The sequence below is a fragment of the Berghia stephanieae genome, chromosome 4, assembly GCF_034508935.2.
Source record: "Berghia stephanieae isolate SIO BIC M18660-M18661 chromosome 4, UCSD_Bste_1.3, whole genome shotgun sequence".
Lineage (NCBI taxonomy): Eukaryota > Metazoa > Mollusca > Gastropoda > Nudibranchia > Aeolidiidae > Berghia > Berghia stephanieae.
The window spans coordinates 91,275,084-91,290,326 of record NC_088363.1 but is presented as its reverse complement, the minus strand read 5'-3'; the positions used below and the strand labels follow the sequence as shown (position 1 = coordinate 91,290,326).

Genomic DNA, 15,243 nt, shown 5'->3' with positions numbered 1-15,243 from the left:
TGACCCTGTCCACCCAGCAGAGATATGGTAGCTGGGTCTGTTGATCTGGCGAAAAGTGCTTTACGATAGACAAAGGGTAGCAAGCAATTGCTATTGTCCGTTTAACGCTACAGAAACCGGGATAAACACCGGCTCCATGGGCCTAATGACTCTGAAGGACTACTTTTTTTACTTTACGAAAAGTGGTGCCATGATATTTTTCTTTTCTCTTGGGCTATTATTTATTTAATTCTTAATTTACTTTATTTTATTGCATACGGGCTATGTCTTTTATTTTTCAGATCAAGAAAACAATAAATCTATGAAATTTATGAATAGTTAAATAAACATAGAAATAATTTAATGAGTGATAATTGAAAAACAATATTGAAAGAAGAACAATCAGGTGCAAGATGAGAGAGAGAGAGAGAGAGAGAGAGAGAGAGAGAGAGAGAGAGAGAGAGAGAGAGAGAGAGAGAGAGAGAGAATAATAATCAGATTGTACTTTCTACAAAATCGCTGCCTTTAATTGTGGATCATCGCGACAAGGGCCACAAACGTCATTGGCATGTCAGTTGTAATTACATAATATCAGGCTGTGACGCAAGGAACCGAACATTTGGCGGCAAACGTTGTATAATGCATGTATGAAACATTTTTCTGGGTTAGGAATCTCAAATAATATATTATACAAAGCCTGACGCAAGAAGCAATAACATTCGCTAAAGTATGAAAGGTAATAAATACTACCTTGTCATGTCAGATGATTGTAGTGGCTGTCACCTTGCATCCTATCAAGGCTTGTTATGGATATTGATTTAATGTCATAATATTGTAGGATCTTGATTTACAGGCTTTTTCACACCTAAGACGAGGAAGTCTCTCCTTCCTCTGTATTGTTCGTACGTTCGTCTCGCCCCACCCACCCCTCCCTCCCTATTTTATTAATTTTTTATTTTTTTATTATTTTTTTTAAAGATTTATTCTATGATTGTTGTGACCTTCATCCTAAATTTTTTTTTGTTTGTTTGTTTTTTGATACGGTGTTGTCTTTGTGGGGGAGGTTATTCTTTGCGTCTTTTTTTTTGGTTTTTTATTTACTTTTTTTTGCTGTTCCTGTTTTTGTTGTTGGTATTGGTGTTGCTGCAGCTGTTTTTTGGGGTTTTTTTTTAATTATTTCTTGTTGCTTTTGTTGCTCTTCTTGCTGCTCCTGTTGCTGCCGATGTTGTTATTGTAATTGTTGTTGTTTTCATTATTGTCGTTCTTTTTTATCTTGTTACAGAAGGTATTACTTTATTTATTTTTTATCCCTCAAAGATGGATCTAGACTACTTAACTTACTTAATGATTCAATTCCTAAGTGTTGAATGTATGACATCAATATTAATCCTCCAATCTGGCAGAGCTATGAGTTTATGCCGTCTATAGCTAAAGAGTGGTCATCGTGACAAGATTCTTGTACGGTCTCAACCGAATTTTGGACATGTCTCGGATTTCATTTCATTGACAACCTTTCTGTTTTGAGAACTCATCAAAATTTGGTATAATTTCAGAGGATTATTTGTAATTTAAATTTGGTAATGTTTAAATCAGTGAAATTTCAATATTTACCTTAATATGCATAAGATATGGAAGATGCCCACAGTCATCTGTTGTCCTTGCCGGGAGACAAAGATGCTTGTTTCTTTGGTGTATTTGATGGACATGGAGGTAAGCCTTAAAAGAGCATAGTTTAATTTTTAAGATGCATTTGTCATACACCAAGATTATATATTGTTTGCAGTACAAAGAAATTAACGAGCATTGATCATTATTGTTAAAATCTGTGTGTGTGTGTGTGTGTGTGTGTATTTGTGTGTTTGTAGGTTTATGTTATCTTATGCATGTGAATCTGTGTGTATGTGTGTGTGTGTGTGCTTGTGTGTATGTGACTCGCAGGTATAGCTTGTCAGTGATATAATTCATCCCAATTTGTTTGTTACAAAGTTGCAACTAGATAATGTGGAAACATTTTATTAAAGAGAATTTATGTGCTTTTTTATGTGCTCGCTCGGTTCACATTGACGCAACCAACATATATATAACATTTTTTATCGATTTACTAGGTGTGAAGGTTGCTCAATATGCAGAGAATCACTTACACAAGAAAATAGTCACACAGTCATCGTACAGTAAGTGGACACTAATTTAATATTTTTGGGGTTTTTTTTTTTTAATTTTGATTTTAATATTGGTTTAATTTATTGATTGTGTTCTAAATAATGTTTATAATTGGTTGTTTTAATTGGGGACATTTGATTTAATGTGTCAAAATCATTCTTTCAACACATCAAAGCTTTTTAGAACTTGGCCAAATGACTTATATACCATATATTATTATTATGAACAGTTCACATTTATTTATTTTCTCTTTTCAGACAAAGGCAATATCTCGGATGCCATAAGGAATGGATTTTTATCATTAGATGATGAAATGTCAAAAGGTAAACAGAATTTATATACAAATTCTAAAAACGCATGGCTGGAAGTTTCCAGCCTATTTCATGTGGTTATCAGACAGAGAAAATGCTCATCACTTGCCTGTTTAAACAACAAGTGATGTATGACATAAGTAAAGCCATGCTTGGAAACATAATATAAAATAATTCTTCTTTTCCTTCATATATACCTGACTCAAGACGGAATATTACAGTTGATGCCTGTTTTAAAAAGATCACAGGTTAATTTGTAGATTAATCCATTCACATAAAATACAAATAGCTTGTGTACTTTTGATGTGCATGCATTTGTGAATTATGCGTTAATTATCTCTGTATATCCCTTTGATACTTCTGTATAAGGTGCTATAAAAGTAAGGGTTTTATTATTATTATTATTATTATTATTATTATTATTATTATTATTATTATTATTATTATTATTATTATTATTATTATTATTATTATATTTATTATTCACCAAAATTTTTTTGAAACAATGACATTTTTTGACTCACTAATGTAGAAATTACTAATTTTTATTCACTCATTTCTTTTTTCTTTCCAGATGAAGCGATGAAAGATGAAGTATCTGGGACAACAGCTGTAACAGTGTTGATAAAGAATGGTCGACTCTATTGTGTAATTACATCTTCCACATCTTTTAATGGCCATTTTTAAAGCTCCAAGCTATTCTTTGTCATCCAAACTATTTTTTTTAAACAAATGCCCTGACTATCACAGTTAATTAAAATTTCAAGAAACTAAGCTATAAATTGTGGTATATTTACATATAAGTAGAAAAAGTAAATTAAAATAGCAACATTTTGACTTTCCCTCGGTTAAGTAAAGTTTGTTTTGTTTGGTTTTTATTATGCAAATTTGTTTGTTATTGTTTTGTCTTTTTTTTTTAATAGTTTTTCTCATTTTGTGAAGATGCTGGTGTCCTTTGTTCATAAACGTAATTCTCTTTTAGGTCTCGTACATAATGAGATAGTGGCTATAGGTAGCATACAGGAAGTGCACTTGTTTTCTAACATTAATGGTCTTTGGCAACTCCAGTATGGAGGAGGTTTTTTCACTGCCAATCTGCTCACTCAACATAAACTTGGTAGCTTGATCTATTTAGGATGTGGAAAGGCATTGATCATCCTATATGTCAGTTACCCAGGGGTTTATTATTTCATCATCAATCACATATTTAATGTTTTGTAAGAAATTAAACGAGCGGGTGGTTGGATGGGAGCATCACCCTTGAATCATATACCTATGATGTTCGCATGAGTGTACGATCCGATAGTGATGTCGTTTCTTCTTCTCTTTACTAGCGTATCCTGCTTCTTTGGTTTGTGATTGTATTTTTGACAGGGGATATTTTTTTTCTGTAAATCTTCTGCCTGTTTGTTCTTGGTTATTTATAATTTAGCTTATGATATCTTTAGGTTATGATTTTGATTTACATTTGTACTATTTTTGTTAGATTGCTTGTTTTTTTGTTTCAGCGGTCTCTCATATAACCTCAATTGTGTTGGAAGAGACCTAAAGCAACAAACAAAAAAAACAAAAAACAAAAAAAAAATTAAACGAGTTCAAATTCTGGTCTGTGAAACTAGATTTTAGGATGACAAATCAATGTGCGCATGTTTGATAGGTATATAAAGAGAAATTTGGATTTGGTACTTAAACGCATTTTTCAACTCATACATTTTTTATATTGTAAAGCGCTTTGGACTTTAAAACTTTAATTTCACAGATCCAAGAATTATAAGTATCTTGGAAACTGAAAACAAATTAAATATGGTGAAGCAAGTCATGTGGGTACAATGGTGACTTGAAGTTCCTGTTCCAGTCAGTTGATCGGCTAATGACTTTTAAAATATTTATAGGAGTGTGATCCCCTTCAGAAATTGTAAATAAACATTTTTTTTTAAAACAAACTGTAGATATGATTTTATAGATTTTATTACTGAAGTTTGAAATGTACATAGAATAGGACGCACCGTTAAACGCCTAAAAACAGATATAACAGTACTCTTCATGTAAAATACTTCTTTTTTTTTCAGGGCAATGTTGGGGACTCAAGAGCTGTGGCCAGTGTTCATGGGGAGGTAGAACAGTTGTCATTTGACCACAAGCCAAGCAATGAAACAGAAACCAGGCGAATCATTGCAGCTGGGGGTTGGGTTGAATTTAACAGAGTTAATGGTGAGTGAAGTTAGACTCTGCAAAAAAATTTTGAAGTGGAAAATTTGTCAATGCTGCTTCTTTATATTGTATTTCTATTTTTGAATACTTATGCCAATCTGGAGAAAGATATTTCTAGAGGAATTGTGGAAGGTAGAGGAAGGCAGATTGCTAATTTGGATACAGCTGTCAATTGGAGATTTTATGCATAAGATTAAGAACATTTAGTTCTGTACCTTTAGGTGTCAAGAAACGTTTTTGATTGATGTAGTTTGACTTTGATACAGTACTAGAAAATTATGCTTGAAGTCCAGGATCTATCAAATCATATCTAAATGGCAAGGACCACAGCAACAATTACAGACTTGCCAACCGCTTTATAAACTTCGTAGAAATGTTAATTTTTTAATTTTCAGCTACCTTGACATTTTTAATTCAATAAAACTTGTTGGAAATAGATAACTTCCAAGACTTTTAAGGGTTGTTAACCTATTATATCAAAACAATAGTTTAAAGGAATAATTTAAGTGACCACCATCCCCTCCCCCTCAAGAAAACTAACATTTTTTTTACTGATTGTAATTACTTAAGATTAATATTTTCCCCAGGTAATTTGGCTTTGTCTCGAGCTTTAGGTGATTTCGTGTTTAAAAAGAATGACAAGAAGAGAGTTGAAGAACAGATTGTTACAGGTGAGTAGAATCCTTTTGAGAGTGTTAGTGTGCTCCATACATATTTTATGATATCTGTTTGACTCAACGAACTTTCAAACTGACTTTAAATTATAAAAGGAAATCAAGTTATCTGTTTATCTATCTGTAAAAAATACATTTCTAATTTTCAAATCTTTCAGTAGAGTTGTGCGCCGTATAAATTTTTTTATTGACTCAAATGGCACAATGTTCTCCATAAGGTTATATTTTTTAAAGAAAGGATTATTATTATTGTTATTATTTTTATTATTATTTTTATTTTATTTATTAATTGCTACTTCCTTTTTCAGCTTTTACAATCATTGTATGTGTACATTTCTTAATCTTTGATATTCTTATCACTCTGTTTCTTTCATCTTTCAACAGCTTATCCTGATGTCATAGAGAAGCCGATAACTCCAGACCATGAGTTTGTTGTGTTGGCATGTGATGGGATATGGGATGTGCTGACAAACCAAGAAGTTGTAGAGTTTATACGGAATAGAATTGCTCAACGAATGGAACCAGATGTTGTGAGTACCATACTTTGAGATTCTTTTAATATAACTTTTGATATCTTTTGTATGTTTTAAATATATTTTTTTCTTGATGGATAACATAAAGCACCAATGACGAGTAGTATTTATTGCACTAAAAAGAGAAGAAAAAACACTTGTAATAACAAATACAATTTCTTGCTCAAAATATGCCATTGGAAAGTCCTGCCATCAGGTATGATTGACATCAGAAACACAGAAGTATTTGATAAAACTATTACTATTTGGGTGCATATCGTTTACAGTTTGTATGATTATGACATGGAAAGAATTGTAGTGCAAAGTTGCAACATTTGAGAGGTTTGGCTCAGTAGAAAACCACTATGCAAAATTGAGGAATCTTGAAAAGCTCACAGTGGTCTGTGTGTAAAACAACAATGGTGTGTCATTATTTAACGGTTTCTCCAAAGAAAACAAAAATATTACAGCACTGTAGTCTTGAGGTCAGTAAACTCAAGGAATATCTTAAGAACTGTATTGAAAAAAGATTTGAAACTGACACCATATCATTTCCAACTTAAACACTGGCTCACTAACACTAACATCGCTGTCAGATTTGACATGAGCAGATCCTGCATGATTAAAAAATTCAATCGACGCATTCAGTTTTCTGATGAGGACCATTTTTATACAAACCTCCATGTGAACACTTACAATTGTGTGTTTTGTGGATCAGATAAATCAGATGAAGTTTTTGAGAAAGGGATGCACAACCAGAATGTTATGTTGTGAGCTGCATTAAACTACAAAGGTATCATCAGGTTCTTTTTTTCCTCCTGGATTAACAACAGACTACTATAATGATTAACTTAGAACAGTGGGACCTCTATCAAAGATCTGAGGGGTTGTGGTCAGCATGTAGGGTTGTGGTCAGCGTGTAGGTTCTTGTGAACAAAAAGAACATTTTTTTCAACATGCTTCTCATATGTCCAAATCTGTAGTGTCATGGCTCAGCAACCATTTTGACAATAAATTTATCAGTCGTGGGGCTGAAAAAAATTGGTCCACAAATAGACCTGAACTCAAGCCTTTAGATTTCCTTATGGGTAAAGCTTTAAAAGCATTTTTGAGTTAAAAGAAGCAATCACAACAGCAACCAGAGACTTTCTAAAGAACATTGTGAATCTTAGGCACGGAATTAAAATGCCTTTTTAGAAATGGGGGGCATCTTGAACATGTCTTGCACTTAACATTCCATGTTTGGATTTGGGTTGAAACTTTTTTTGCATATAATCCAAATGGATTTGGAATAAACCTTTGAAGTTTGACAACAAATGAGTAAATATTTTATTTGCATTTATTTGGAGTCATACGTTTATTGGTCACCTGGTATTATTGTTCACAGCCGAAGTAGATGAAGGTAAGATCATTATAAAATGGTCTACTCGTCAGTCTATAACACTCAAGTTCCTTACACAATTTTTTCTGTTAAAAATTATCAGTTATTTATTTTTACCTCAAGTATTACAATTTTCTGTATCTTTTCTTTTCTTTGCTTTGTTTGATTTTGTTTTGGGTTTTTTTCCCCTTTTTTTGTTTGTTGTAAATTGCATGTTTTGTTGTTTTGGGTTTTTTTTTTCATTTTTTATTTTTTATTTTTTGTTTGTTTTTTTGTTTTGTTTTTTTATGGGGGGGGGGGGGGGGGGGTACCTATCTTCATTCACTTTTATTTTCATTTTCAGATCATGTATACATTTTCAATGTAACGTAATTTTTTTTTGTTTTGTCTTTTTTTATGACAGATTTGCGAGGAGCTGATGACAAGGTGCCTTGCCCCAGACTGCCAGGCGGGTGGACTGGGCTGTGACAATATGACTGTTGTTTTGGTTTGTTTTCTCAATGGAGGCACATATGAAGATCTTGTACAGAAATGTAATAGACCCAGCCGGACTGGCCCTGCTCCTCACTTGAGAGACTATCACACTGGTTTTGAATTTAAATGAGTTTGTTTGTGTGTCTGTTTCCATGTGTTGATGCTTGTGTGAAAAAAAAAAAGAAAAAAGAAAAAAACAGAAGAAAAAAAATAAAGACTGGAGTGTAACTGACAATATACACCAAGTTAGAAGATATGTTGGAATAAAGAATATTGTCTATTATCATCGAAAGTCAGTATGGCAGTTTGCAGTGTTCAAAGAAAGAATGTGGATTAGAATTTTGAAGTATGTTCTTTTTTTCTCCTTCTTTTCCATATTATCTGATTCAGTTGATCTGAGTTTGTTCTATTGATGCGTTTTATGAGGAAAATTAATTTATAATCTGGCAATGGAATTCTCCATATACTGTGAAATCTTATGATTTTTTTTCTATTGAGATTTTGATTCTTTCAAAGAAATCAAGTTTAATGAAGGTTTAAATTTATTCATGAATGCAGGTTTGTTTGTTTGGGTGGGGGGTCTTTGACCTCCCATGGCGGATTTGGAGGTTACTGATACTGTGTTCTCTATCCCCTATAACTATTTTCCTTCTCCAGGTTGCTTTCTGCCTTTGTCGTGGAATGAGTTTTTTACTGGCCCTGGTCAGTGTCCTTGACTGAGAGGGAGACAGTCAAATGTATAGCATTATTTTTGTGAGATTTTTTTTTACTTGTAAATCTCACTTAAAAAAAAAAAATAACACCTGTTAGTTTGTTTTGTTTTGTTTTTTGTTTTTTTTGTTAGTTTGTTTTGAATAGAATGTTTTGTAAGCATTTGAGTGTTTTCCTCCTAACAGAATCCTGTGCTTGTGTCTGGATGGGACTTTTTGGGTGATCTCGAACTAAGAACATAGATTGCTCTTGGAATCTACTTCTGTTCCCTATTGCTTTTGATCGTAAATCTAGAATCTTTTCTTCCTTTTTACTGGTGTTGAAATGACCTAAAACTGTTGTATGTTTGTATGTATGTTTATATATGTATGTGTGTGTCAGTCATTGGGTGTTCTTCTGTATGTATATGTCTTTGTATGAATGATAGCATTTGATTTTGTGTTAGTTTGAGAATACTCGATTCATGAATAACATAACTTAATTGTGATATATTGTTGTTCAACACTTTGCATATGCATATTAGTTATGAACTTCATTGATGTAGTGTGTGTACTTTGAATATTAATACGAATATAATGCTGAAAGAAAAACATATCTCAGATTTGCAGCTACATGTAATAGTTCTAGCATTTTTAACTTCTTTGTCTGTTTGGTGACATGAGGAAGGAAAGATATCGCGTGTTAAGTTATGATATTTGTGTACTTGTAGTAAGGAAATGGATATGTTTTGTTTTTTAGTGTGATTTTGAAATAAATTTAATAATGCATTTATTTTTAATTCATATGCACACGTAAAGTATTTCACCATTTGCTTATATGGAGTGTTGAAATGGACAAAAAATATTATTGGTCAAATTCTTTTTTTTTTTTATTCAGCAAAATGGAAACTGCATATTTGGTTAGAAGCATTTTGTTAAATGCTTCACTTCGTCAACTGGTTTATGAAGTTCAAGAAAGACTTACAATATATGATAACCAAAGGAAGTAATTAATAACTTTGATGGTCCCCTGATCCAATTATATTTCATTTGTTATAGTCAACAGGATATGAGCCTTGGTTACTTGTTTCTGTGATATTTACTCAAGGACATCTCATGCCTGAAACCAAATTGTTACTGATGCTTTATCCGAATAGAAGGGAAATAATAAACAGTGTTATGTCTCTTGATGAATGAGCATGGCAATATTGATTGTCTGTATTTTATTGTATAATTTAGAATCTGCTGCTGTGATTACAAATGCATATGTTATATTTTAACCTATAATCATCATAACACCCCCTGTGTACACTATGTTTCTGTTGATTATGTAAAAATGTACATATCCCTGAAACATTTTATACTCTACATGCAATAATAAATTAATACGATCTGTGAATGAGCACTCAAAACATTGTTAATCAGTTACTGTATCCAAAAACAATTCTAGCATATTCAATTTGCTTTGATTATGATAAATATTCAGAAAAAAAAATATATATATTTTAGAACATGAGAAATGTTGATGATTGTTTTGTTTCGAAAGGGCAATTCTCATAAAGAATTTCAAACACGTTATGACAATGCTCTAAATTTAAGTGAAGTTTAGGATGGTATGATTTTCTATTACATGTCACTGTACAGAATTAACAACTTGTCGAGCAATTGATGCCACATCTGAAGATGAAATAGTTAAGGTGCTTATTTGCTGATCATATGGTATATAAACGACTTGTTGATCTGTTGCTTTTGTTTCACCCATTCCACTGATGGTAATATTTAAACGTCATTTCAAAATTAAAGACAGAATTATTTTTTTTAAACCACATCTCTACATTACTGGTTTGAGTCATTTGCCCTTTTTTATTATACATTTTATTGAAATATGCACCAAATGATAAGGTGTGTTGAGCTTTACTACATATCATGTTCCTCTTCCCATCAGTTAAATCTGTTTTTTTTAGTTTTTTTTTTAGATTATTACCTCATTTATAATTTTTGTATGTTGAGCAAATAATTTTGTTGTATTTAGTCTTCCTTCTCCCAATGATAGACTTACTTAACATTCGCCCTCCCTACCCACTGCAATAGTCTCTTTGAATCTCCTGCTATGCTATTCATGCCAATTCTCAGCCCATTGTTCTTCCTACTTAGTCGAGTTTCTCACCAGGACAAATCTGTCATGAGTATATCCAGTCAATTTTGTCGCAAATACAAACTTTCAATTGAATGTTCTCACAGTGAAATGCTATTGTTTTTCTCATAACAACTCAATAATGATTGTGAGTGTTCTTGTACTGGTGTCCCAATTTTTATCAATCAGCTAGTCATTAAGGCGGTTCTTTGACAATTTGAGGTGACACATATGCTGTGACTTTTGGTATATGACAGAAAAAGAAGAGATAGTTAATACCCCTTCTAGATGTATTGACTTTTCAGTAAACGGCTGGCCATAGGGAATCATATTTCCATTTCATACAGTACAAGTCGCTTGTTAGGCTTCCTTTTTTGTACTGACACTCTTACAGGATCCGTCACGGCCTATTGCCTGATACTCATTCACACCTGAGTTTGAGTGGAGTAATGTGTCTAAAGTGCCTTACCCAAGGACACAACTTTGAAGACTAGATTTTTTTTACGATCACTGTCACCCATCAGGCTACTGACCATGCTTAACATTGCTTTGCTTTGTGACAAGACAAGAAAGACACCATACGGCTGAGCCACCGAGCCACACATTTGAGTTTTCTGTAACTTGCTCAAACACACCTTAGACATGCCTGTTTTGCTTTATCATGGGCCAAAGTACGATTGAACCAGACTTAAATTTGACCATACAGCATCAATCCTGTATTATGTCCTGGGTGGGGTTCCTGACTTCCCATAGTGGGCAGGGAGGTACATACTGTGTCTTTTATCCTCCTATGTCTGTTTTCCAACATGCTTTCTGTCTTTGTCTTGGAATGAGATTACTTGGTTTTGTCCTGGCCCAGACCGGATACCCTGGCTGGGAGGGAAACAGTCAAATGTATAGTTAGTTTTGGGAGATGATATTTTTTTCCTTGTAAATCATCTCTGTTATGTATTATTATATTTGTTATTTTAAATGTATAATGTAAGCATTTGAGTGTATTCCTCTGTTGGATTTTGTGCTTGTGTCCGGATGAGACTTATAGGTGATCTCAAACTAAGTACATTGGTGGTATGCTCTTGGAATCTACATCTGATCCCTATTTGTTCCTAGTTCCCCTTTGTCTTACTTTTTCTTGGATGCTTTAATTGTAATTCTAGAACTTTTTACTATCCCATTTTCTTCCTTTTTACTGGTGCTGATATAACCTAAATGTGTTGCAAGCGCCATAAAACCCTTAAAAACAAACGAACCAGACTAAAATTTGACCCACCATATCAATCCTGTATTATGTCAGAAGGAACTGGATCAAGAAAACTGGCTTTTAAAGTAAATAATATAATTATAATTTGGAAATTAAAAGTTTGACGAGGTTTAAAAAATGACAGTCATCAATGAAATCATTTATTTTCATTCAAATTTGTTTGAGTTTAGTTTCAAATTTAATTTCAAACATCAGACTCTACCCAGCATAATACCGTTTTGAGATGATTGATTACAAATAGTTTTTGTTTTAGTTGTGAGCTAAACTGCTTCATTCATCTGACTGTCTTTGTTCATATGAACTAAATGACTGCTCTTCGTACTGTTACTAAAGACATATTTGTCTTGGTGAGCAGCCCCCCTCACAATTTTTAGATGTTGATGTTGATATTAAGTGATATTCGATTCAGTTTTCAATTCACTCTCATCTTAATTGAGATAATTAATTTTAAAATAATATTTGGTTTTACTCCAATTTTGTTAAATATGTCTGTCTCTTATATTATTGTGGGATATTAATTTATGTGATTTTGGGGGATTGTTTTGTTGTTTTGTTTTTTTATTTGGCTTATTTTATTTTCGTTTTAAATCTTATCTTTATAAATAAACGTTATTTGATATTTTAATTGTTTCTTTACAAAATTACTGAATAGCAGAAGAAATGTTATTTTCTTTGTGAATGTCTAAACGTTATATTTTGTGTGAAAATTTGATTTTATAAGTTCCATTGGTCTATTAGGAAATTTTATTTTACTTATGTATGTATTTATTTATTTATTTATTTATTTATTTATTTATTTGAAATAATATTAAGTAACTTTCAGAAATGATTTGATTGCTCTATTCCTTATGTCCTTTTTCTTCAAATTAAATTGTACCAAAAAAAATTATAGATGTAAGGCATAGACAATCCAATGTTACATATTGTAACATTTAATACTATTACGTATTATTATCAACATAGTTTTTCAAGCATTTGATGAGTCAATTTTAAAATTACTTCAGAACACTGTCGTCATCAAATGTACGACTTTACTTTATAACTATCAGATCACTTTGAAGGCTTGCAATGCAAAAATTACTGTATTGTTATGTTGGAAGCGTATAACCCAGTATAAACTGTGTCTTTAAGATAATTATATTAATTAATCAGTTCATTGTAAGCTGTCACTATATTAATATTATTATCATTGTTTCGTTCGAAATCAGCAGTCTATATCTCACTGAAGTGTGTGTAGTGAGTCAACATATTGCCAAAACCCTCTCATATTGGACTATCACTCTACTTCAAAAAAGCAAACAAAAAAAAACAACAACAAATAATTATAATAATAAGTTAATCCATTGATATGTGTTACCCTGTTTACCATGATTTAGGGTCTTTGATTTTGCTTTTTTATTTCAATGATTGTGCTTATATTATTTGTAAGCCTGTTTATTTTGTTCTGTAATGTAACTAATAAAACAAAACTTAAATACAAATTAAGATTCGTTTGAATGTTAAATCAATCATGATTATTTGTGTAAAAAATGTATATATATAATGTCACTTTCACTTATTTCATTGAATTGTTCGCACCCGGGCGCTGAAATTACTGAAGTGTCATAAGAGCACTAAAACACTGAAACAAAGTAAAACAACAAAATTGGTGACTTGGCTTTGCTCGGGGGAGGAGTTTTTTTACTACTCATTGTGAGTTGGGAGGTTTTCCTAGCTGTATCCTCTATTCTCCTATATCTGTTTCCCCTTTTCATGTATATTACTGACTTCCCATGTCCTGGAACGAAATTACTTGGGTTTATCCTAGCTGTGACTGGGATCCTTAGACATAAGGGAAACAGTAAAATTTATACTTCCTTTACTAAGGAAGAGATGATTTTTTTTCTTGAAAATCATTCCTCTTCTACGCATTGTGATATATCTTTAGTTTGTAAGCATTTGTATGTGGTGTCAACTAAACACTTTGATAGGTTGATCTTGGAAATCTACTTTTGTTCCCTGTTTGAACTAGAGACCTCTGTGGTACGTTTTCTTGGGTGATTTTAACTGCATTTCTACAGCCTTTTTACTCTCTCACCATTTCCAGTTTACTGACAGTGAAATCATATCAAAGTATCATAAATGAATGGATTTTTCTGACCTCCCATAGCGAGGGGAGCCACTTTTTGTGTCTTCTTTCCCCCTATATCGGTTTTTCAAACATGCTTTCTGCCTTTGTCTTGGAATGCGATTACTTGATTTTGTCCTGGCCCTGGCCTTATACCCTGGCTGGGAGGGAAACAGTCAAATGTGAGTTTTGGCAGATATTTTTTTGTCTTGTAAATCATCTCTCTGTTATGCACCGTATTATTATTTGTTTTACACATATATAATAATTTGTAAACATTGGAGTGTGTTCCTTTTAGTGGGGGCCTGTGCTTGTAAGGGATAAGACATTTAGGTGATCTCAAACTAAGTACACTGGTGATGTGCTCTTGGAATCTACATCTGTTCCCTATTTGAAACAATTCCCCTTTGTCTTACTTTTCTTGGGTGCTTTAATTGTAATTCTATAACTTTTTTCTATCGTATTTTCTTCCCTTTTACTTGCTCTGTTATGACCTAAATGTTTTGCTAGCGCCGTAAAACCATTATAAACAAAGTGTCATTAGCGCCCAAAACCCATAAAAACAAAAAAAAACACTGGTTTATCAAGGCCCTGGCAAGACACCTGCCTTCAGGAAAATACACATGAGTGGGTGTTGTTTTACTGCAAGAGATTATATTTTTTCACCTCTCTGTGACTGTGCGACTAGTTTATGAACCAATTGGAAGCCATCTTCTCTAAAAGGTATTATTACGGAGTGGTATTTGTTCTGAAAACTTTATAAAATATTGGGAATGTTTTTTTTACTTTTTTTTAATTTATTTGTAAAATTATAATAAATAGATATTTAAAGTGTGTTAATCCGATTTTTAAAAAATATTTATAATCATTTTAACCTAGATCCACTTTTTGACACAATACCAGTTTGACGCGTCTGGTCACATTTGAGTTGTCTCCCCTCTTGCGAGGATTCCATTACGTCATCTGTGAGATACTTCTGGTTCTGCTGGGATCTACTAGTATTTCCCTTGGTCTTTCTTTTACTTAGACACTTTTAATGAAGAGGGTTAAAGACAGAACTCTATCAAACCTTTTTATTTATTTATTTATTTATATTTTTTTTTTTTGGGGGGGGGGGGGGGGGGGGGGGGGGCTAGAGGGTTGGCGCATTGTTTTTTTTTTATCGGACTGAGACCGATTTTAGTGATTTAAACTCAAAAGAAATAAATAACAATGTGAAATTGAATGTAAGCTTCAATTTAATATACGAAAACAGATGAAATGTACGTTTCGGTTTACGCCACTACCACATTCTCATTCATCTGTAGTGTTTCATTCATGCTGTTTTGTTGATAAATTGAAGCTTACATT

At 32.6% G+C, this 15,243-nt stretch overlaps 1 protein-coding gene across 1 annotated transcript in view; it reads left to right on the top strand.

The window, feature by feature from the left end:
- The window catches only part of LOC144971574 (putative protein phosphatase 2C T23F11.1), a 28,047-nt gene extending 14,780 nt beyond the window's left edge, over positions 1-13,267 (top strand). Inside the window, exons 3-10 of the mRNA XM_078912617.1 lie at positions 1,606-1,689; positions 2,085-2,150; positions 2,397-2,462; positions 3,025-3,098; positions 4,520-4,661; positions 5,249-5,332; positions 5,720-5,865; positions 7,632-13,267. Coding sequence (XP_078768743.1) covers positions 1,606-1,689; positions 2,085-2,150; positions 2,397-2,462; positions 3,025-3,098; positions 4,520-4,661; positions 5,249-5,332; positions 5,720-5,865; positions 7,632-7,832 — 863 coding nt within the window. The 3' untranslated portion in view covers positions 7,833-13,267. The remainder of the gene's footprint in view (positions 1-1,605; positions 1,690-2,084; positions 2,151-2,396; positions 2,463-3,024; positions 3,099-4,519; positions 4,662-5,248; positions 5,333-5,719; positions 5,866-7,631) is intronic.
- The last annotated feature ends 1,976 nt before the right edge of the window (positions 13,268-15,243 follow it).